The 22,701-nt window shown below is 43.3% G+C and overlaps 1 protein-coding gene across 1 annotated transcript; it reads left to right on the plus strand.

The window, feature by feature from the left end:
- The first annotated feature begins 5,875 nt into the window (after positions 1-5,875).
- LOC135218987 (uncharacterized) lies at positions 5,876-6,646 on the plus strand. Its single transcript, XM_064255425.1, has one exon. The coding sequence runs from the start codon at positions 5,876-5,878 to the stop codon at positions 6,644-6,646; it is 771 nt and encodes a 256-aa protein (XP_064111495.1).
- Positions 6,647-22,701: the final 16,055 nt, after the last annotated feature.

Genomic DNA, 22,701 nt, shown 5'->3' on the forward strand with positions numbered 1-22,701 from the left:
GCCCCCCAACTGCTGGCCGTTCACCACCCTTCTGCTCCAGATGATCCAGGCCAAGTCTCGCTTTTCTTCCAATCTATGTCTTCTAGGATTTAAGAACAACCACCAGCCCCCCAACTGCTGGCCGTTCACCACCCTTCTGCTTCAGATGATCCAGGCCAAGTCTCGCTTTTCTTCCAATCTATGTCTTCTAGGATTTACGAACAACCAGCAGCCCCCCAACTGCTGGCCGTTCGCCACCCTTCTGTTTCAGATGATCCAGGCCAAGTCACGCTATTCTTCCAATCCATGTCTTCTAGGGCCACCCTTCTGCTTCAGATGATCCAGGCCAAGTCTCGCTTTTCTTCCAATCCATGTCTTCTAGGGCTCAAGAACAACCAGCAGCCCCCTAACTGCTGGCCGTTCGCCACCCTTCTCCTTCAGATGATCCAGGCCAAGTTTCGTTTTCTTTTTTCCAATCCATGTCTTGTCTTCTAGGGCTTAAGAACAACCAGCAGCTCCCCAACTGCTGGCCGTTCGCCACCCTTCTGCTTCAGATGATCCAGGCCAAGTCTCGCTTTTCTTCCAATCTATGTCTTCTAGGATTTAAGAACAACCACCAGCCCCCCAACTGCTGGCCGTTCACCACCCTTCTGCTTCAGATGATCCAGGCCAAGTCTCGCTTTTCTTCCAATCTATGTCTTCTAGGATTTAGGAACAACCAGCAGCCCCCCAACTGCTGGCCGTTCGCCACCCTTCTGTTTCAGATGATCCAGGCCAAGTCACGCTTTTCTTCCAATCCATGTCTTCTTGGGCCACCCTTCTGCTCAGATGATCCAGGCCAAGTCTCGCTTTTCTTCCAATCCATGTCTTCTAGGGCTCAAAAAAAAAACAAAAAAACAAAAACACAGCAGCCCCCCAACTGCTGGCCGTTCGCCACCCTTCTGCTTCAGATGATCCAGGCCAAGTCTCGCTTTTCTTCCAATCTATGTCTTCTAGGGCTTAAGAACAACCAGCAGCTCCCCAACTGCTGGCCGTTCGCCACCCTTCTGCTTCAGATGATCCAGGCCAAGTCTCGCTTTTCTTCCAATCCATATCCTCTGGGGCTTAGGAACAACCAGCAGCCCCCCAACTGCTGGCCGTTCACCACCCTTCTGCTTTAGATGATCCAGGCCAAGTCTCGCTTTTCTTCCAATCCATGTCTTCTAGGGCTTAAGAACAACCAGTAGAACAACTGACGGCCGTTCGCCACCCTTCTGCTTCAGATGATCCAGGCCAAGTCTCGCTTTTCTTCCAATCCATGTCTTCTAGGGCTTAAGAACAACCACCAGTCCCCCAACTGCTGGCCCTTACCCAACCTTCTGTTTCAAATTATCCTGGGCCAAGTCTCGCTTTCGCCAATCCATGTCTTCTAGGCTTAAAACAACCAGCACCCCCAATGTGGCCGTTCGCCACCCTTCTGCTTTAGATGATCCCAGGCCAAGTCTCACTTTTTTCCCATTCCATGTCTTCTAGGGCTTAAGAACAACCACCAGCCCCCCAACTGCTGGCCGTTCGCCACCTTTCTGCTTCAGATGATCCAAGCCGTGTCTTGCTTTTTTTCCATTCCATGTTTTCTAGGGCTTAAGAACAACCAGCAGCCCCCCAACTGCTGGCCGTTCGCCACCCTTCTGCTTCAGATGATCCAGGCCAAGTCTCGCTTTTCTTCCAATCCATGTCTTCTAGGGTTTAAAAACAACCAGCATCCCCCCAGCTGCTGGCCGTTCGCCACCCTTCTGCTTCAGATGATACAGGCCAAGTCTCGCTTTTCTTCCAATCCATGTCTTCTAGGATTTAAGAACAACCAGCAGCCCCCCAACTGCTGGCCGTTCACCATCCTTCTTCTTCTGATGATCCAGGCCAATTCTCGCTTTTCTTCAAATCCATGTCTTCTAGGGCTAAAAAACTGTGAGATTGCTAACTACACTTTGGTGTAATTAGTTGTATAACTACATACTGTATTTATACATAACAATGTATTTATTATAATTGTACCTTTTATTCAAACTGTTGAGTACTGTAATTATTACTGTTTACCTATTACTGAAATCTACACTGTATATTTAGTTTCTGTTAAGCTGCCATACAGTTAAGTTTACATAATATATGAAACAACGAATTCTGTGTTCTTTCTTGCCCTGCCATGAAACAGGAATCCAACATGGCGCAGTGATTGGTTTTGTTTATGCTGTCTACTGTCGTTCAAGAAGTAGTGTTAAATCTTTAGTACCCGTAAACGATGGAGAAGCAAATCGAACAACTGGCAGCACTTGTAGCAAGGCAAGCAGAGATGGCTCATCATGCCCAAGAAGCAGCTACGAAAAGGGAAGAACGTTTAACCACAATTCTAGAGGGTTTGCTGGTACCTCGGGACATCATGGGAATCAGTCTCAGGCAAGAGCAGTTCCTGCACCACACTTGTCGTCTTCTGTATCTCTTAAAGAGTTTGGTTCGTGGTGTCACAAGTATGAGGGGCATGCAGTGTTGACAAGAATGTCATCTCTCTCTCTTGCTGAGCAGCGGTCAGCATTGATTTCCGTGCTAGACGATGATTGGACCCGCACTCTGAGATATGGTCTCTCACTGGATGATGGAGCAGACTTGAAGGCTATATTGGATTGCCATGGAGTTTGCACTTGCGCAACCAAAGGAATGTCATCGTGGACCGACGCGACATTCATACAAGAGTCCAGGAGTTGCACGAGACCTTCGATGATGTTTTTTGTGCGGCATTAAAGAGATTGCTTCTTTCTGTGAATTTTTGTGAAATAAACTGCATGGACAGCAGACTACGAGACAGGATCGTCGTTGGAACCAGAGATGAAGAGGCGGCTTGAAACGTATGTTAGAAGAAAAGAAGCTCACTTTGCAGATGGCTATTGATATTTTTGCAGAGGATCGGAAAAATGCAAATGCCAGTCGTGCTGTTATTCGGGGCAGTGAAAAGTATAATGTTTCAAGAGTGTCCCAATACAAGCAAGGTCAGAAGGCAGCCCATTTTAAAGCAGCAGTGCTTTAGGTGCGGAGGTGAGCACATCGTGATAAGATGGCATGCAAGGCTCTAAACAGGGACTGCAAACAATGTGGTAAGAAAAGGAAATCACTTCGCAGTGGTGTGCAGGTCAAAGGGACAGCCACTGTCTCCTCAGAAGAAGAAGAAAACGAATAATAAAAAGCATGTTCAAAGCCTTCAAAGCAGAATCTATATCGTGTCATTGGAGATATTTTACAGCAACTGTGCGTCATCACGTCCAACCCCTCAGATTTGCATCAGTACCACTCACCCCAAAGGATCAAGTTCAGTTATTTGGACACCTGACTCTGGAGCGGAGACAACTGTGATAGGACTTGAGAACGCTAAATCTCTTGGAATTCATGAGAGTTCACTGGAGCCGATCATCATGGGTGGTCTCATTGCAGCAGATCGTCAACCTCTCACTAACATGGGTACTTTTGAGGCTTTTTTAACTTTGGGAAATCGTAGTACGGACAACAGTTGTGCAGTCGTCAAGGAAGTGAAAGGTGCACTTCTGAGCTGGTTTGATTGTGTAGCACTGGGAATATTACCCAGAAAATTTTTCCAGCGTAAAATACAGCATGTTACATGTTCAGTGTCGCAACCACATATGCATCGAGAACCAAGAAGGTTTTGGAGCCACAAGTGACTTCTAACACACAGGATGTTGTGCAGTCTGCAAGTACCAGTAGTTTGGTGTCTGTACCAGTGGCATTGCCAAGATGGCCACACAGCAGAGACCCTACAGAAGCAGAGCGTGCAGAACATGCAGCTTCCATCATTTCTGCTTATCCTCATGTATTTGATGCTTCAGCTACTCTAAGGGAAATGCAGGAGGTCCTATGAGGATTCAGCTGTCAGCAGATGCACGTCCTTTTGCAGTGACCGCACCACGCACCATTCGTATTGTTGGAGATCGATATTAAAGCCCAGCTAGATGACTTGCTTGCTAAGGATATCATTGGTGAGGTTGATTACCCCACCGAATGGTGTCATCCGATGGTCCCTATTGCAAAGAAGAATGGGTGGTGTGCGGTTGTGTGTGGACCTTACAAGACTTAACCGCTATGTGCGCAGACCTACATACCAGTTCGATCCCCTCATGATGCTATATCGTCAATGGATGCTGGAGCCAGGTGGTTCACTACCTTTGGATGCGAAGATGGGATACTTCCAAATCAAAATTGCTGAAGAAGATCAGGATCTTACTTGCTTCATCGCACCTTGGGGACGTTACAAATTAAAACGAGCTGTAATGGGGCTTCTATCATCTGGAGATGAGTACAATCGTCGAGGAGATCAAGCTTTGGGCGGGAGATCCACGTACTGTCAAAAATTGTTGATGATATTTTTGGTGTACGATTCTAGTTACCGTGACCACTTAGCCCATGTGATCGCACTTGTGCAAAAATGTTACAAATTTGGAAGAATGACCTTAAATCTGACAAAATTTTATTTGCTCAACCTAATGTTGAATTTTGTGGTTACAGTATAAATCATGAAGGTTATAGTGGTAGATTCTCGGAAGGTGAGAGCTATAGCTGAATTTCCAAAGCCACAAAATATCACTGATCTCAGGTCATTCATGGGTTTAACCAATCAGCTTGGGAGCTTTTCTTCTGCGATTGCAGCTGCTGCACAGCCACTCAGGGACCTGCTTAAACCTCGGAATGAGTGGTGCTGGACCCCTCAACATGACATGGCTTTCGAGAAAACTAAAGAAGCACTCATAGCTCCTCCCTGTTTTAGCTCATTTTGAAGCATCTTTACCTACTATGCTTCAAACTGATGCATCCAAGTTGCATGGTATGGGGTTTGTTTTGCTGCAACAACATGGAGAGGCTTGGAAGCTCATCCAGTGTGGATCCAGGTTTTTAACGGATGCGGAAACTAGGTATGCCGTAATTGAGGTTGAGATGGCTGCTGTACTTTGGGCAGTGAGGAAATGCAGTGTTTACTTGGCTGGTTTGCCTTATTTTGACCTGGTAGTAGACCATCGACCACTTGTTCCTATTCTCAATTCAAAACTTCTTGAGAGAAACAGAAAATCCTCGATTGCAACGTATGAGAATGAAACTGCAGATTTACTTTTGCTGCAAGGTGCAAAGTGGGAAATGTCACAGCATGCCGGATGCACTCTCTCGTTCACCAGTTCAGAGCCTTGTTGAGGACAATGATGTGCTGGATGAAGCAGATCCATTGCATGCTGCTGTTGTATCGTCTTTATTAGCTACTTGTGAGGAGGGCATAAGATTAACACCTCTACGGGACCAGACGCTGGATAAGATTCGTGATGCTTCTGCACATGATGGTGAATATCAGTCATTAAGAGATGTAATAATGAAAGGATTTCCAGATCATAAGCATAGCTTACCAGAAGAGTTGCGAGCATACTGGGGAATTCGGGACATGCTGGCCGTGGATGATGGTTTGATAGTTTATGGACCTAGACTTCTCATACCTCACAGCCTGCGTAGCGAAACTTTGCAGTGTCTACATGATGCTCACCAAGGAGTGGACCGCACCAAGCGTCGAGCACGACAGACTATATATTGGCCAGGGATTGACAGGGACGTTGAGAATACAGTGAAGTATTGTTCTCATTGCCGAGAGTTGTTACCAGGTCAGCAGAATGAGCCATTGATGCAGGAAGACTTGCCAAGTCGAGTATTGAGTCCGTGCTGCTGATTATTTTCATATCTCTGGCAAGACATTCTTGTTGTCGTTGATCGCCTATCAGGTTGGCCGTATGTATCTTCGTGCAATGGATCAACTTCTGCAGCTCAACTAGTTAGTTTGTTGAGGCCAATATTTTCAGACACAGGTGTGCCTGTAGTGCTGAAAATGGATGGAGGACCGCAGTTCGCTTCATCAACATTGCGGCGTTTCCTTGCTCGATGGGGGGTGGAACACCGCGTGACATCGCCCTATAATCCAAAAGCAAATGGTCATGCCGAAGCTACCGTGAAGATTATCAAGAAGTTGATTTTGACGACCACAGGAAATGGCAAGCTGGATGAGGATGAGTTCGCACGAGGGCTTCTTGAGCTCAGGAATACTCCACGGGCGGATGGCAGATCTCCAGCGCAAATCTTGTTTGGACATCCTTTGCGTTCCAGGATTCCGGCTCATCATCGTTCATTTGCAAAGGAATGGCAACGTACAGCTGACGAATGCGACATAAAAGCTAAGCACCTTCGGCAGCAGGCAAAGGAACGGTATGATGCCACTGCTAGACCACTCTCTAAGCTGAACCTTGGTATGTACGTGGATCTGCAGGACCCTAAGACAAAACGATGGGACAAACCAGGAGTTGTGGTCGGAATTGGCACGAGGAGGGATTACCTCGTGAAGACTGGGAGTGGGCGCATCTATTGGAGAAATTGGAGGTTCCTACGACCTCATCACCCTTTTTTGCCAGGAGACAATATTTCTTCGCCTATCTCGGTGTTGGGTGGCGAAGCTTCAGGATATGGAGAGCGTAGATCACCTGCAACATCACCTAAGCCTGATACTCAGTTATCAGTTGCCTTACCAGTACGACGTAGTGGACGTCAGACACGGGCACCAGAGCGTTTAGAAATAAGATGGGACTCGAAATCATATAATAAATAAGGACCTTAAGATGCCAGGTATCCTTGTATTGCACCTGCCATCTTGGGGGGAGGTGTGAGATTGCTAACTACACTTTGGTGTAATTAGTTGTATAACTACATACTGTATTTATACATAACAATGTATTTATTATAATTGTACCTTTTACTCAAACTGTTGAGTACTGTAATTATTACTGTTTACCTATTACTGAAATCTACAATGTATATTTAGTTTCTGTTAAGCTGCCATACAGTTAAGTTTACATAATATATGAAACAACGAATTCTGTATTCTTTCTTGCCCTGCCATGAAACAGAAATCCAACAAAAACAACCAGCAGCCCCCCAACTGCTGGCCGTTCACCACCCTTCTGCTTCAGATGATCCAGGCCAAGTCTCGCTTTTCTTCCAATCTATGTCTTCTAGGATTTAAGAACAACCACCAGCCCCCCAACTGCTGGCCATTCACCACCCTTCTGCTTCAGATGATCCAGGCCAAGTCTCGCTTTTCTTCCAATCTATGTCTTCTAGGATTTACGAACAACCAGCAGCCCCCCAACTGCTGGCCGTTCGCCACCCTTCTGTTTCAGATGATCCAGGCCAAGTCACGCTATTCTTCCAATCCATGTCTTCTAGGGCTCAAGAACAACCAGCAGCCCCCTAACTGCTGGCCGTTCGCCACCCTTCTCCTTCAGATGATCCAGGCCAAGTTTCGCTTTTCTTCCAATCCATGTCTTCTAGGGCTCAAGAACAACCAGCAGCCCCCTAACTGCTGGCCGTTCGCCACCCTTCTCCTTCAGATGATCCAGGCCAAGTTTCGCTTTTCTTCCAATCCATGTCTTCTAGGGCTTAAGAACAACCAGCAGCTCCCCAACTGCTGGTCGTTCGCCACCCTTCTGCTTCAGATGATCCAGGCCAAGTCTCGCTTTTCTTCCAATCTATGTCTTCTAGGATTTAGGAACAACCAGCAGCCCCCCAACTGCTGGCCGTTCGCCACCCTTCTGTTTCAGATGATCCAGGCCAAGTCACGCTTTTCTTCCAATCCATGTCTTCTTGGGCCACCCTTCTGCTTCAGATGATCCAGGCCAAGTCTCGCTTTTCTTCCAATCCATGTCTTCTAGGGCTCAAGAACAACCAGCAGCCCCCCAACTGCTGGCCGTTCGCCACCCTTCTGCTTCAGATGATCCAGGCCAAGTCTCGCTTTTCTTCCAATCTATGTCTTCTAGGGCTTAAGAACAACCAGCAGCTCCCCAACTGCTGGCCGTTCGCCACCCTTCTGCTTCAGATGATCCAGGCAAAGTCTAGCTTTTCTTACATTCCATGTCTTCTGGGCCTTAGGAACAACCAGCAGCCCCCCAACTGCTGGCCGTTCACCACCCTTCTGCTTTAGATGATCCAGGCCAAGTCTCGCTTTTCTTCCAATCCATGTCTTCTAGGGCTTAAGAACAACCAGTAGCCCCCCAACTGATGGCCGTTCGCCACCCTTCTGCTTCAGATGATCCAGGCCAAGTCTCGCTTTTCTTCCAATCCATGTCTTCTAGGGCTTAAGAACAACCACCAGCCCCCCAACTGCTGGCCCTTAGCCAACCTTCTGTTTCAAATTATCCTGGCCAAGTCTCGCTTTTCTGCCAATCCATGTCTTCTAGGGCTTAAGAACAACCAGCAACCCCCAATGCTGGCCGTTCGCCACCCTTCTGCTTCAGATGATCCAGGCCAAGTCTCACTTTTTTTCCCATTCCATGTTTTCTAGGGCTTAAGAACAACCACCAGCCCCCCAACTGCTGGCCGTTCGCCACCTTTCTGCTTCAGATGATCCAAGCCGTGTCTTGCTTTTTTTCCATTCCATGTTTTCTAGGGCTTAAGAACAACCAGCAGCCCCCCAACTGCTGGCCGTTCGCCACCCTTCTGCTTCAGATGATCCAGGCCAAGTCTCGCTTTTCTTCCAATCCATGTCTTCTAGGGTTTAAAAACAACCAGCAGCCCCCCAGCTGCTGGCCGTTCGCCACCCTTCTGCTTCAGATGATCCAGGCCAAGTCTCGCTTTTCTTCCAATCCATGTCTTCTAGGGCTTAAGAAAAACCAGAACCCCTCAACTGCTGGCCGTTCGCCACCCTTCTGCTTCAGATGATCGAGGCCAAGTCTCGCTTTTCTTCCAATCCATGTCTTCTAGGATTTAAGAACAACCAGCAGCCCCCCAACTGCTGGGCGTTCGCACCCTTCTGCTTCAGATGATCCAGGCCAAGTCTCGCTTTTCTTCCAATCCATGTCTTCTAGTGCTTAAGAACGACCAGCAGCCCCCCAACTGCTGGCCGTTCGCCACCCTCCTGCTTCATATGATCCAGGCCAAGTCTTGCTTTTCTTCCAATCCATGTCTTCTAGGGCTAAAGAACAACCAGCTGCCCACCAACTGCTGGCCGTTCACCACCCTTCTCCTTCAGATGTTTCAGGCCAAATCTTGCTTTTCTTCCAATCTATGTCTACTAGGGTTTAAGAACCAACCAGCAGCCCCCCAACTGCTGGCCGTTCGTGGGCCACTCTTCTGCTTCAGATGATCCAGGCCAAGTCTCGCTTTTCTTCCAATCCATGTCTTCTAGGGCTTAAGAACAACCAGCAGCCCGCCAACTGCTGGCCGTTCGCCACCCATCTGCTTCAGATGATCCAGGCCAAGTCTCACTTTTCTTCCAATCAATCTCTTCTTGGGTTTAAGAACAACCAGCAGCCCCCAAACTGCTGGCTGTTCACCACCCTTCTCCTTCAGATGATCCAGGCCAAGTCTCGCTTTTCTTCCAATCTGTCTTCTAGGGTTCAAGAACACCCAGCAGCCCCCCAATTGCTGGCCGTTCGCCACCCTTCTGCTTCAGAGAATAATCCAGGCCAAGTCTCACTTTTCTTCCAATCTATGTCTTCTTGGGTTTTTTAAGAACAACCAGCAGCCCCCAATGCTGGCCGTTGCCATCCTTTAGCTTCAGATCATCCATCAAGGAATTGCTTTTCCCGCCAATCTTTTCTTCTATTGGTTTAAGAACAAACCAGCAGCCCCCCAAATGCTGGCCGTTCGGCCACCCTTCAGCTTCAGAGATCCAGGCCAAGGTCTCGCTTCTCTTCCAATCTGTCTTCTAGGGTTTAAGAAAACAACCAGCAGCCCCCCAACTGCTGGCCGTTTCGCCACCATTCCCTCCCTTCAGATGATCCAGGCCAAAGTCTCGCTTTTTCTTCCAATCTATGTCTTCTACGGCCTTTAAGAAAAAACCAGGCAGCCCCCCCAACTGCTGGCCATTGCCACCCCCACTGCTTCAGATGATCCAGGCCAAGTCTCGTTTTCTTCCAATCCATGTCTTTATGGGCTTAAAGAACGACCAGCAGCACCCCAAAACTGCTGGCCGTTCGCCACCCTTCTCCTTAGATGATCCAGGCCAAGTCTCGCCTTTATTCCCAATTCCCAGTCTTCTTAGGGTTTAAGGGAACAACCAGCCCAGCCCTCAAATGTGGCGTTTTCGCCACCCTTCTTCTTTTTCAGATTGATCCAGGGCCAAATTCTCGCTTCTATTCCAATCTTATGTTCTTTTAGGGTTTTAGAACAACAGCAGCCCCCCAATGCTGGCGTTCGCCACCCTACTGATTCAGATGATCCAGGCCAAGTCTCGCCTTTTCTTCCAATCCATGTCTTCTAGGGCTTAAGAACAACCAGAAGCCCCCCACTGCTGGCCATTCGCCACCCCTCCTGCTTTCAGATGATCCAGCCAAGTCTCGCTTTTCTTCCAACCAATCCATGTCTTCTAGGGCTTAAGAACAACCAGCAGCCCCCCAACTGCTGGCCGTTTGCCACCCTTCTGCTTTAGATGATCCAGTCCAAGTCTCGCTTTTTCTTCCACCCAATCCATGTCTTCTAGGGCTTAAGAACAACCAGCAGCCCCCCAATTGCTGGGCCGTCGCCTCCCTTCTGCTTCAGATTGATGCAGGCCAAGTCTCGCTTTTCTTCCATCCATGTCTCAAGGGCTTAAAGAACAACTAGCAGCCCCCCCAACTGCTGCCCGCCCTTCGCCACCCTTCTCTTCAGATGATCAGGCCAAGTCTCGTTTTCTTCTAATCCATGTCTTCTAGGGCTGGAAGAACTACCAAGCAACCCCCCCCCAACTGCTGGCCGTGCGCCACCCTTCTCCTTCAGATGATCCAGGCCAAGTCTCGTTTTCTTCTAATCCATGTCTTCTAGGGCTGAAGAACTACCAGCAGCCCCCCAACTGCTGGCCGTTCGCCACCCTTCCCCTTCAGATGATCCAGGCCAAGTCTCGCTTTTCTTCCAATCCATGTCTAGGCCTAAGAACAACCAGCAGCCCCCAACTCGCTGGCCGTTCACCACCCTTCTCTTCAGATGATCCAGGCCAAGTTTTGCTTTCTTCCAATCCATGTCTTCTAGGGCTTAAGAACAACCAGCAGCCCCCCAACTGCTGGCCGTTCGCCACCCTTATGCTTCAGATGATCCAGGCCAAGTCTCGCTTTTCTTATAATCCATGTCTTCTACGGCTTAAGAACGACCAGCAGCCCCCCAACTGCTGGCCGTTCGCCACCTTTCTGCTTCAGATGATCCCGGCCAAGTCTTGCTTTTCTTCCAATCCATGTCTTCTAGGGCTTAAGAACAACCAGCAGCCCCCCAACTGCTGGCCGTTCGCCACCCTTCTCCTTCAGATGATCCAGGCCAAGTCTCGCTTTTCTTCCAATCCATGTTCTTCTAGGGTTTAAGACAACCAGCAGCCCCTCAATGGCCATTCGCCACCCTCTTCTTCAGAGATCCAGGCCAAGTCTCGCTCCCTTCAATCTATGTCTTACTTAGAACAACCAGCAGCCCCACACTGCTGCGTCAGCACCCTAGATCAGATGATCCAGGCCAAGTCTCGCTTTTCTTCCATCTATGTCTCTAGTGATAGAACAACAGCAGCCCACTGCTGGCCATTGCCAACCCTCCTGCTTCAGATGACCAGGCCAAGTCTCGCTTTTCTTCCAATCCTGTCTTCTAGGCTTAAGAACAGCAGCCCCCCAACTGCTGACGTTCGCCACCCTTCTGCTTTAGATGTCCAGCCAATCTTGCCTTTTTGCCAATGCATGTCTCTAGGGCTTTAAGAACAAACCAGCAGCCCCCCACAATTGCTGGCGTTCGCCACCCATTCTGCTTCAGATGATCCAGCCAAGTCTCGCTTTTCTTCCAATCCATGTCTTCTAGGGCTTAAGAACAACCAGCAGCCCCCCAACTGCTGCGTTCGCCACCTTCTGCTTCAGATGATCAGGCCCAAGTCCTTGCTTTTCTGCCCAATGCATGTCTCTAGGGCTTAAGAACACCAGCAGGGCCAATGTGGCCGTTCGCCACTTCATGCTCAGATGAATACCAAAGCAGTCTCGCTTCCAATCCATGTCTTCTAGGGCTTAAGAACAACCAGCAGCCCCCCAACTTGCTGGCCGTTGCGCACCCTTCCTGCTTCAGATGATCCAAGCCAAGTCTCGCTTTTCTTCCAATCCCATGTCTTACCTAGGGCTTAAGAACAACAGCAGCCCCCCCAACTGCGGCCATCGCCACCCTCCGCTTCAGATGACAGGCCAAAGTTCCCCCCCCCCCCCTCTTTTTTTTTTTTTTTTTTTTTTTTTTTTCTTCCAATCCCTGTCTTCTAGGGCTTAAGAAAAACAGCAGCACCATGCTGTTTCATCCACTTCTGCTTTAAGTGACTGCCAGGGCAAGTCTGCTAATCCGCAATGCATCTCCTAGGGCTTAAGAACAACCAGCAGCCCCCCAATTGCTGGCGTTCGCACCAACCTCTGCTCCAACACGGGTTCCGCGCCCCCCAACCTTATGCTTCAGATGATCCAGGCCAGGTCTCCCCCCGCTTTTTCTTACATCCATGTCTTCCTACGGCTTAAGAACCCCCCGACCAGCAGCGCCACCAACAATGGGCTTGGGTTCGCCACCTTTCCTGCTTAGATATCCCAGCCAAGTCTTCTTTTTCTTCCAATCCCTGTCTTCAAGGGCTTAAGAACAACCGGGAAAGTTCTCCAATCATCTCGCTCATTTCCTCCACCTTTTCATCAATCTGGTACGCCACTCGTAATCGCAAAATCCAATGTTTCGCTGAAATCGTCATTGACTTTCCGCAGAATCCATTCGGAGTCCCTCCATCTCGTAGCTCATCTCGAGAATCAAGTCACGGAGACGCTCGAGTCCAGCATCACATTTCTTCGGACTGTCTCCTTCCTCCCGAATGGCGTTCGCCTTTTGGTCTCCTGCATCCACGCCATTGGGTGGTAATAATGGTATTCCTTTGACGAGATGAATCAGCGGGACTCGATCTCGCTGTTGCGGGTTGATTCATCGCTTCATTCTGAGCTAGGATCACTTTCTTTAATCGGTCGTTTTTTTTCGTATTCGAGAACGTCAATTTTATCCTTCTGGTGAGCTCTGACGTTCTCGATTTTTTTTTTTTTTTTTCCTTTCCTTCTTGTAAGAAACTCTCTCATTGTTTCAGCCAGTGATTGACGCTGCTTTCCTCCTTTCGAATGAAGATAAAGAACTCGCATCCGGTATAAATTGTAAAGGAGTAATAAACACTGCGAACAGCGCCAGTTGCACACAAGTCGCCGAATCGTACGCCCAATATTTAAAAAACATAAAAAGGAGGTGTAACCAAAGTTAGTCATTTTTTTATATATGCTTTACCTCACACCTTTCACAAATGTTAGGTTTTAAAAAAGTCGGCTGTTTGTTTTTTTCGAAGACTTCCTCAGACGATTCCTTCCTTCCTTCCGCGGGTCCCGGAGATTTCGTCCTTTGGACGTTCTGGTATAAGGACTGAAATGCAACGTTACTTCCTCAGACGCTTCCTTCCTTCCTTCTGCAGGTCTCGGAGATTCGCTACCGGAATCCGGAATCTTGGGGACTTGCTGGCTGCTGTAAGGACTGACATGTAACGTTAAATGCATCGGGGAATCGCCTCTATCTGCTTCTCAATTAGTCCACTTTGGTTTTATGTACAGCCCTCCACAGCGATGATTCCCTCGCTGACGGGCCCTTGTACATTTTCAAAATAAGTTATTTTTTTATATCTTTTATAATTATCTCTATTATGAAACAGTGATTTTCAGTACATTTTCAAAATAAGTTATTTTTTTATATCTTTTATAATTATCTCTATTATGAAACAGTGATTGGCTAAAACTTTTAATGTTTGACTTTGATGATGTAAGAAACAAAGATAATAACACAGTAATCTTGTTGGTGTGTAACTATCTTTATTGTATATGCATAAGTAGAGTTAAAAACTTCAGTGAAATAGAAACCTCTAGTTTTCTCAAAGGTAAAATAACTTAATTGTTAATGACTCCTAAAATCCAATTATGGTAAGAAACTAAAATCAACTGTAACATGGATTTATGAAAGAAGTCCTTTAAACTTGAATTGAAGTCGAATTAATTACTATCTATATAACAAAACTTACTGTAAAAAATTGTACAAATGAAAATTGCGATGTTTGTAAATAAACTATGATTTAAATAAATCATAGTTTATTCTTGAATTTGTTTTCTTCTTGTATGATCTTAATTTCAGGCGGTATTTTCTTGTTTACTCTTGCTCTCTCACCTGACCTATACAACCTGTTCTTGCTTCACATCGACTAAATGTTTCACTTGTAGCTATTTCTGATCATAATATTCATTTCAGACCTAAAGAAGCTGAAGCAGTTTCTGAGATGTGTTGGTTCACCGTATTTTAGTGCTTTCAAGACTAACAAATATTTTGTATTCCATTCTTGCTCTTACAGGGAGCCAATGTAGCTCAATTAGGGCTGGGGTTATTCTGTCACGGTAACGTCATCCTTTTGTTAATCTGGCGGCTTTATTTTGTACGCCTTGCAATTTTCTTAATATGTAGCCAGTGTCATTATGTTAAGCTCGATTGCCTTCGTAAAATAAATGTTATTTTTTCATTTGCTCATCTTTCATTTCATCACTTAATAATGATGAGGGGGTGTGAAGAGATCATATATATTGATTTCAGGTGAAAAAAAAATGTTTTACCTTCAAAAATAAATATTCTAGCAGCTCTGTGGAACTTGAGAGTATTTATTGATAATAAATTGTCGATGACACCCCATATAAATATTGGTGAAACCTGTCACTATCGTATTAGAAACACTTGCGTTTATTAGAAAAATATTTTTTTTAAACAAAGATACTCGGAAACGGCAATTTCGTAACCAAATACTTTTCGAGGCAACGTTATATACATAGTATATAAATAGTTTCATCGACAATTTATTATCAATAAATACTCTTAAGTTCCACAGTGCTCCTTCAATGTTTAAGGTCCCTTATTTTTCAAGCTAAAAAAAAAAAATTTTTTTTTTTACCTGTAATCAACTTAATGATGACCCCTAACCCCACTCCCCCTCATTCATTATTAAGCGATGAAATGAAAGATGAGCAAATGAAAAAATAACATTTATTTCACGAAGGCCATCAAGCGCATGCAAAAGTCGGGGAGATAAAAGGGAGTGTTTTTCAGAAGCCAATGTTAAAATGTAAGAAGGAATCGTTATGCCTGCCCTCCTTTAGGGAAGGGAGGTGTCATTTATTTTCATCCTAATAAACACAATCAGTCACTTCTTGTTATGTTTTTCCAAGTATTTCAAAATATTCAAAATTCACGCATTGGTGTTGCGGTTGATGCTCCCCAACATTGGCAGCCACCTTCAATGACGCACTTTATTTCACTCAATAACATGTCAATATGGCTAAATATCGTAACGAACCTTGACTCAAGACAATCGCGCCTTATTCACCGACGTGAGACACTATAAGAAAACCGTGAAAAATAACAACATACATCAGAAAAATCAATTTTCTTACTTGATAAGCTCAGACGTCATGATGGCGCAAATCTGTTGCTGGCGTGTTGTCCACTGAGATGGGTGCTGTCACTGCTGTGTTGGTGGTGAGTTTCGGCGCGCAATTTGAAATAGTTCGTCCCGGAGCATTCGTTCTGTGTTCCCCCTTGGTCGGTATTTTAGAAGTAATTTTGCTTTGTTAAGTGGTAACTATTCAATAAAACTCATTACGTCTGATTAAACCTTGTAGTTTCTTCAATGAATGTGTTAGGATACTATTAAAGAAGCTGCTACAGTGATTTTTTTTCCTTTTTTTATTCCGCAGTTATGTAACTAGTTGCTTGAAAAGTAGAGTGACTGGTTTGAAAATGAAATTGCTGTATGTTTAAAAAACAAAATATAATAACCATATGTTAGGATGACGATGCTGAAAAGTGACTGACCATTTGTAAAGAGAAAATGATTGACCTCATACTACGTGAAAAATAGAATGCCTCTATATAAAAAATTAGAATGGCTGGATGAAGACATTGTCCTTCTGTCCACTAGATCAGTTGTTCTCAAACTGTGTTCCACGGAACCCCAGGGTTCCGTGAAGGACTTTCAAGGGTTCAGTTGCCCGTCCCCCCACAAAAAAAAAAAAAAAAAGGAAAAAAAAGAAATATATTATATATATATATATATTATATATATATATATACATATATATGTATGTATATATTTGACGAAAGTTTATTTGTATTTATTGATTTACTTATTCATTAGAACAGGGGTGGATAAGTGAAATATGAGTAAAGAATCTTTTGCATCTGAAAAGAGAGAGAGAGAGAGAGAGAGAGAGAGAGAGTTAAACTGTACAGTGTACGTGAAGCGTACCTGTCCGTTTGGCCATTGTACGGGTCCTACTACACCCGCCACTGCTGCTACCCCTTACTAACAAGAGTTGCCAATACAGTGATTTGTAGCTAGATCTAGAGTTATATGCTCTGTCTACCGACTTTTTGCAACAGATAATGACGAATCAAGGGGTGGTCGGGAGGAGTGCGAGGTGTCATAAGTAATGAAGATACACTATTAATTTCACTTTAATCGTTTATTGCAGAGAGAAGAAAGGGAAAATAGGAGAGAGAAAAATAAACCGTAAAAAGGGTTTTATGAAGAAATTCGTCATGAAAGTAATTTTGCGGTAATTACCGCCTGGTTCATGAATGCGGGGAGGGCGAGGGAGAGGAAGCGGGAGGGGGGGGGGGGGGGTGGAGGCGAAGGAAAAAGGGGACTTAATAAACATATCGCCTGGGGCCGAAGGGAGGATTTCGAAGTTGGGGGCTCGAGAAAGTAATAACAATGAAGGGAGATAGGGTGGTTTTTATTAATGAGAGAGAGAGAGAGAGAGAGAGAGAGAGAGAGAGAGAGAGATTTTCTTACATTAGGGTAAACTTAATGAATTTTAGAGAACATGATTTATATAGGAAGAGTTAAGGCAAAAGCGTACACGAAAAGAGCATTATGCAGTATTACTTAGGAGAAAAAGAAAAGGTTCGACACTGCATTTCGGTAATTATACAGCATCTGGTTGAGAAAGAGGGAGACAGAGACAGGGAGAGAATCCCCCGACATTGGTTTTACAACATAATATTTTCAGGAGCCGAGGATAAAATGCAACTTTCCTCGTCTTCTTTCCTCAAAACTCGAATTTCACATCATTTCCAGAAAGCGAGACAATTTATTGGGAAATAAGAAAACATCAATTATATTTCTTGTGTGTGGTCCACATGAAGTTATCACTTAATATTTAGAAACTACATAATCGAGAAATAGGGAATTTCCGAGTTAATTGATTACAAAAGCACTAAAATCATCTCACTGCATTTTCCGATAAAACTTTAGAAATTCAGTCAGTTTTCCTTGGTATTCAGTGGCACCCACCAAGTGTGTGTGTGTGGTGTGTGTGTGTGTGTGTGTGTGTGTGTGTGTGTTATAATATAATATATATATATATATATATATATATATATATATATATATATATATATACACATATATATAGTGTGTCTGTATTGTGTGTATGCATATGTAAAAGAAATGAGATAGCAAACAAATTAAAGAAGATTTATACTGCTTACCATGTTATTTATCAAAACATTATTACATCGCTGTTCATCAAGCACAGAAATAAAACAGCAACTAACTACACAAAACTACGAATGCTATTACCAAGCATAATGTTTCACGTGCAAGTCTTCTGTATCCACATCACGCTACGACCCTTCAGTTTCACAGCGATGGCTTTGGCAGTTTCAAACCCAACCTGATTTAACGATTCAAGGCGCACGAAAACAGCAACAGTAAAACAACATCTGAACCAGAAACAAATCTGTTGTAACAGAAATAGAGCAAATAGCTTCGGAAGACATCGGCCCTTAGATAAAAAGAAAGAAAGAAAGAAAGGAAAAAAAAGTTCTTGTACGTCCTTTGCGAAAGAGTCGTGGACGTCAGTCATTAAAGACTTGTAACCCAGTGAGTCACCTCGCTGGACCCTCGAACAGCACTTTGAAAACAGTTTCCCTCATCTTGCCGCCCCTAACAACACTGTTCCTATCATCCTACGCGTCCTTAACAACTCGCATCTCCCTCCCCGTCGTCACGCCTACCAAAGCGGGTGGTGGGGGAGGGCGGGAGGAGGCAGAGGAGGAAGACGAAGAGGTTAGAGGGGAGATGGGAGAGATAGTAAAGATTGTGGCCAAGCAACAAGAATAGTAAAGAGGACGGTGGAAGGGAGAGGAGAAGTGGGACCCAGACAAGGAATTGGGGGAAAAACGATAATCACGTATCGGCATCGGAGATAAACGAGAAAAGAGAAATAAAAAGAAAAGAGCGGAAGCGAAGGCAATGTCAAAGTAAGAAAATATTGACACAATGGACGTGAACGTTCTCAAGCTATACTGGCACTTAAGGCCCCAATCCTTTAAGTTGAGAATGACTTGGCCTCCTCGAGCGATTTTTCCCCTGGCGATATGCTACAGAAATTAAGAGCCCGAGTGCAAATACCCGGAACTTTTAGGGAAATTGGGTTATGGCATTTATGAAAAGGAAATTACAGGGGGGTTGTATTAACACCCGAGGGCGCTGGGACCCTTTTACGCGGAAGATCGGCTCAGAAGATTGTCCTTCATTGTGCGCGAATGTTCTAAAAGATAAAAAAAAGAAATAAAATAAAATAAAAAATTATATTTCCGTATAACAATTTCTCTTTCCAAATCATGATCATCACAAAGAAGACCATAAGAGAAAATAGTGACCAAACAAAATATGACGAAACCACGCAGAACAGACCTATTGTGTAGTTATGATGAATAAATGACTATATTACTCGCCAAACAAAAATATAATGAATAAATAAATAAATCGCAAAGCCAAACACGGCAATACGCAAACATAAACACGCACTAAACACAAAGGCAAAAGAAATCAAACGGGTTCTACGATTCCCAATTTACCTAAACACACATTGGAAATTGTTCTGTGTTGACATAATTCGTCATCGTGATGTCCCCACGGAGACAAGCCCATTACAAGGATAATAATGATTACTTTGCCAAAGCTCATATTTTGTCCTGGCATTAAACTAGGGAAACCCCGATTACCAAAAGCAACAAATGAAACACCACTCCTCTGTCAGAGAGATCAAGAGAAAGTCAGTGTGGGAGAGAGGGAATTATTAGACTAAACTAAGGCATAAGAATAAATAAGTTGGACCCGAACACATATAAGCATATAGATTTATACAGTGCACAGCGATATAAATAACGTGTGAACACCACACACACATACGTACATATATAACACAGTATATACGTGTATGTATATATATATATTATATATATTATATTGTATATATATATATATATGATATATAATATATATATATATATATTATATATTGTACGTTTACATAATATTGTTAAAACAAAAACAAGTACATAATAAATTAAAACAAGTAACATTAAATAGGTTTTAACGCCTACGCACAACAATAGGACTTGAAATCGAATAATTTGTCTCTCATCAACACCAGACTTTATTTCATGCTCCTAATTTACCAACCAAAATAGGAATCCATTCCATCTTCAGCGAAAATAAATGAGCAGAAACCAACGCCATTCAGAGTCTGTTTAAATATAATTATATCATGAAATTGGATTTCGTATTTTGTTAGATTTGCTTCACGAGCAAGGTAAAACACCCGCCAAAGGCACTAAGTACACTAGAGTTTAATACATCGTTATATTTGCCTTTAAAAGTGAATATATTTTCATACGTGCATATAATATATATATATATATATATATATATATATATATATATATGTGTGTGTGTGTGTGTGTGTATGTATACGTACATATACACAAAAACAAACACATATACATATATGTACATGTATACGTGTGTATAATAAATATATATATTATATATATATATATATATATATATATATAGTATATATATATATATATATATATATATAGATATATATACATACTATAACACATGAGAAATGATTATTACAATACTATTGTTATAAAGTAAACCTTTCCATACAGCTTACGTTTCCCAGAATGTTCCCCAGGATAAACCAGGTTTAATAACCATTTGTACTTATGAACAGTAAAGGACTACTCTGACTAATGTCCGTCAATTTAAATGGAGCCAAAATATCTACCCTGGTTCATTTCAACCTTTATAAACAGAATCTCTGCTTCCTTTGTTGACACAACGGGAATCAAAAGAGAGAGATGAAACGAATTGAGTTCATACGGTAAATGTACAAACATGAGCCGAGGCAATTATGAACAATGCCTAATTCAGCAGACGCAAGTTTGAATGTGATGAGCATTGGCGTGCAAGCACGCACTCACTTTTTTTTTCGTCATTTATTGTTTATTAAGCTGGATGGGTGAAAGGAGGCACTTGAATTTTACAAAGGAAATTAACGACACAACAATGATGGCCATAGTCATTGAATTAAAACAAGTAACGGATATCTTACAAAGTCCTGTAATATATGAAGATTAATTTTTTTTTTCACTAAATACGGGTATGAGTAATGAAATCTGAAAGGTCGGTTTCCAATATGAGACATTCATCAAAAGAACAATTTTATTTGTTTGTTCAAAAGTCATTTAATGAAATGTAAAGAAGCTATCCAACGTCATATTTTTTTATTTAATTTTTTTTGTCGTAATAAGAGGTTTCCCTCAAGTAAGGTCGTTTCATGAAGACAACGACACAGCTGCCACATGACATTCACCCTTCACTACCCATGCACAGCATATCTGTATAGTTTAACCGTAGTGCCTGCATAGAGGTCACCTTTATTGAAGTCTCATGAGTGCCACTTCGTATACATACCGCCCTTTCGTTCTAACGTTCCCATTACAATATTATCAAAGTACTCTCCTACTGCCGACCTAGGCATCCATATTATTACACCTTCGCTGTACAAATGTACACTTTGAAAGAGAATGGATATATGCTGAAAATATCCGTTCTCTCCAATTAAACATGTATACTTACATGAATGTATATTATGCAGAGGAGGTGAGATGACTTTCCTTCCATTGAAAGTGGGGTGTGGGTGAAGAAAGGAAAAAGTTGTTGAAATGAATCGAGTAGCAATGGAAAGCATAAAAACTGGTTGAAAAAGAGTAGTAAACTTTTAGAAAATACATGGAAGCCATGGGAAGAATGCAAGCAAATGAGAAAGATAATTGAGGAGAGAATGAGACAAGTTCAGCAGGGGAAATGAGTAGAATACCAGCGTGTTCGGAAGAAAGAAAAGAGGCCTAAAAGTGCTGGGTTTGGGGACACAGGTAGGGGGGTCATTTTGGCTGACACTGATCCCCCCCCCCCCCTTCCTTAAAAGTTGGTTTGCCCCCTAGCCTTTGAAATAATAATAATAATAATAATAATAATAATAATAATAATAATAATAATAATATAATAAAATTCACTCCAAGAGGCGCTGCTCGCTTCGCTAGCTACCCTATCCACACCATAAGTTCTAAGCTTTTGCCCAATCCGCCAACACCGCCCCCCCTCCTCCCCCCACCACAAAATAAAATCTGAAATGACGGCACTGGACACAGTCCTAGTACAAAAGGCATTTCATGTTCAAGAAACAAGTGAAATACTTCATAGTTTATGTCCAAAGGGACATACTGTAGCGCGCCTCAAGAGACGAATTACAGGGGGTACCACCACCGCCATCTTGAATTCAAGATGGCGGTGGCACACAGTTAGTCAGCCATATCTTTTCCTTTTGCTTCTTCACCCGCAGGTAAAGGGCACAAACACCTATGGATAACACACTCGCAGACGCAAACACGCATTTATATGTTTGCTATATCGCTGGAGGTCCACAATTGCCGAACTTAATCATCCTCCGTAGTGACCACAAAGAAACATAAGAAGTAATCGGTGTATAATCCCCTTGTGCTTCCTTAGACCGGGAAGAAGACTTGTCTTGAATGTCCATTGAAAGAGAGAAGGCGTGCAGATTATAATATAATATATATATTTATATATATATATATATATAAATATATCTATATATATATATATTACATATTATTATTTATATTATGTTATATATAACATATACATACACACACTCACACATAACACATACACACATACACACACACACACACACACACACACACATATATAATATATTATATATATATATATATATATATATGAATAATTATCACATCACCGTGATTCATATAAATTATTCGAGCTACAAATGTCCTTTAATATCTAATTCGCTCTACTTCGGAATTAATATATTTTCATATATTGTATATGTAAACCGAAGTCCTGATTCCTTCTCTGTCCGCTGGGCGGTGGTTCGAACCCATGAGAGGACGAAATTATTGTTGACTAAAAAATTCCCCTTCGGTTTACATATATGAAAAAATATTAATTCCGAGGTAGAGCGAATGAGATAATGAAGGACATTTGGAGCTCGGATAATATATTTATATATATATGAAAGAGGAAAAAAAGGGAAATAAAAAATAACCCGATGTAGGTAAGTAAACAAAATTAGAGTGGAAGTCAGTGGCATAAGAGTTCCAGCATCCCCTTGAAAAGCGTTTACACTTCCCCGCCTCTTCTGTAACCACTAATAAATCACCTGGCATATT

This window comes from Macrobrachium nipponense, chromosome 1 (genome assembly GCF_015104395.2).
Source record: "Macrobrachium nipponense isolate FS-2020 chromosome 1, ASM1510439v2, whole genome shotgun sequence".
Lineage (NCBI taxonomy): Eukaryota > Metazoa > Arthropoda > Malacostraca > Decapoda > Palaemonidae > Macrobrachium > Macrobrachium nipponense.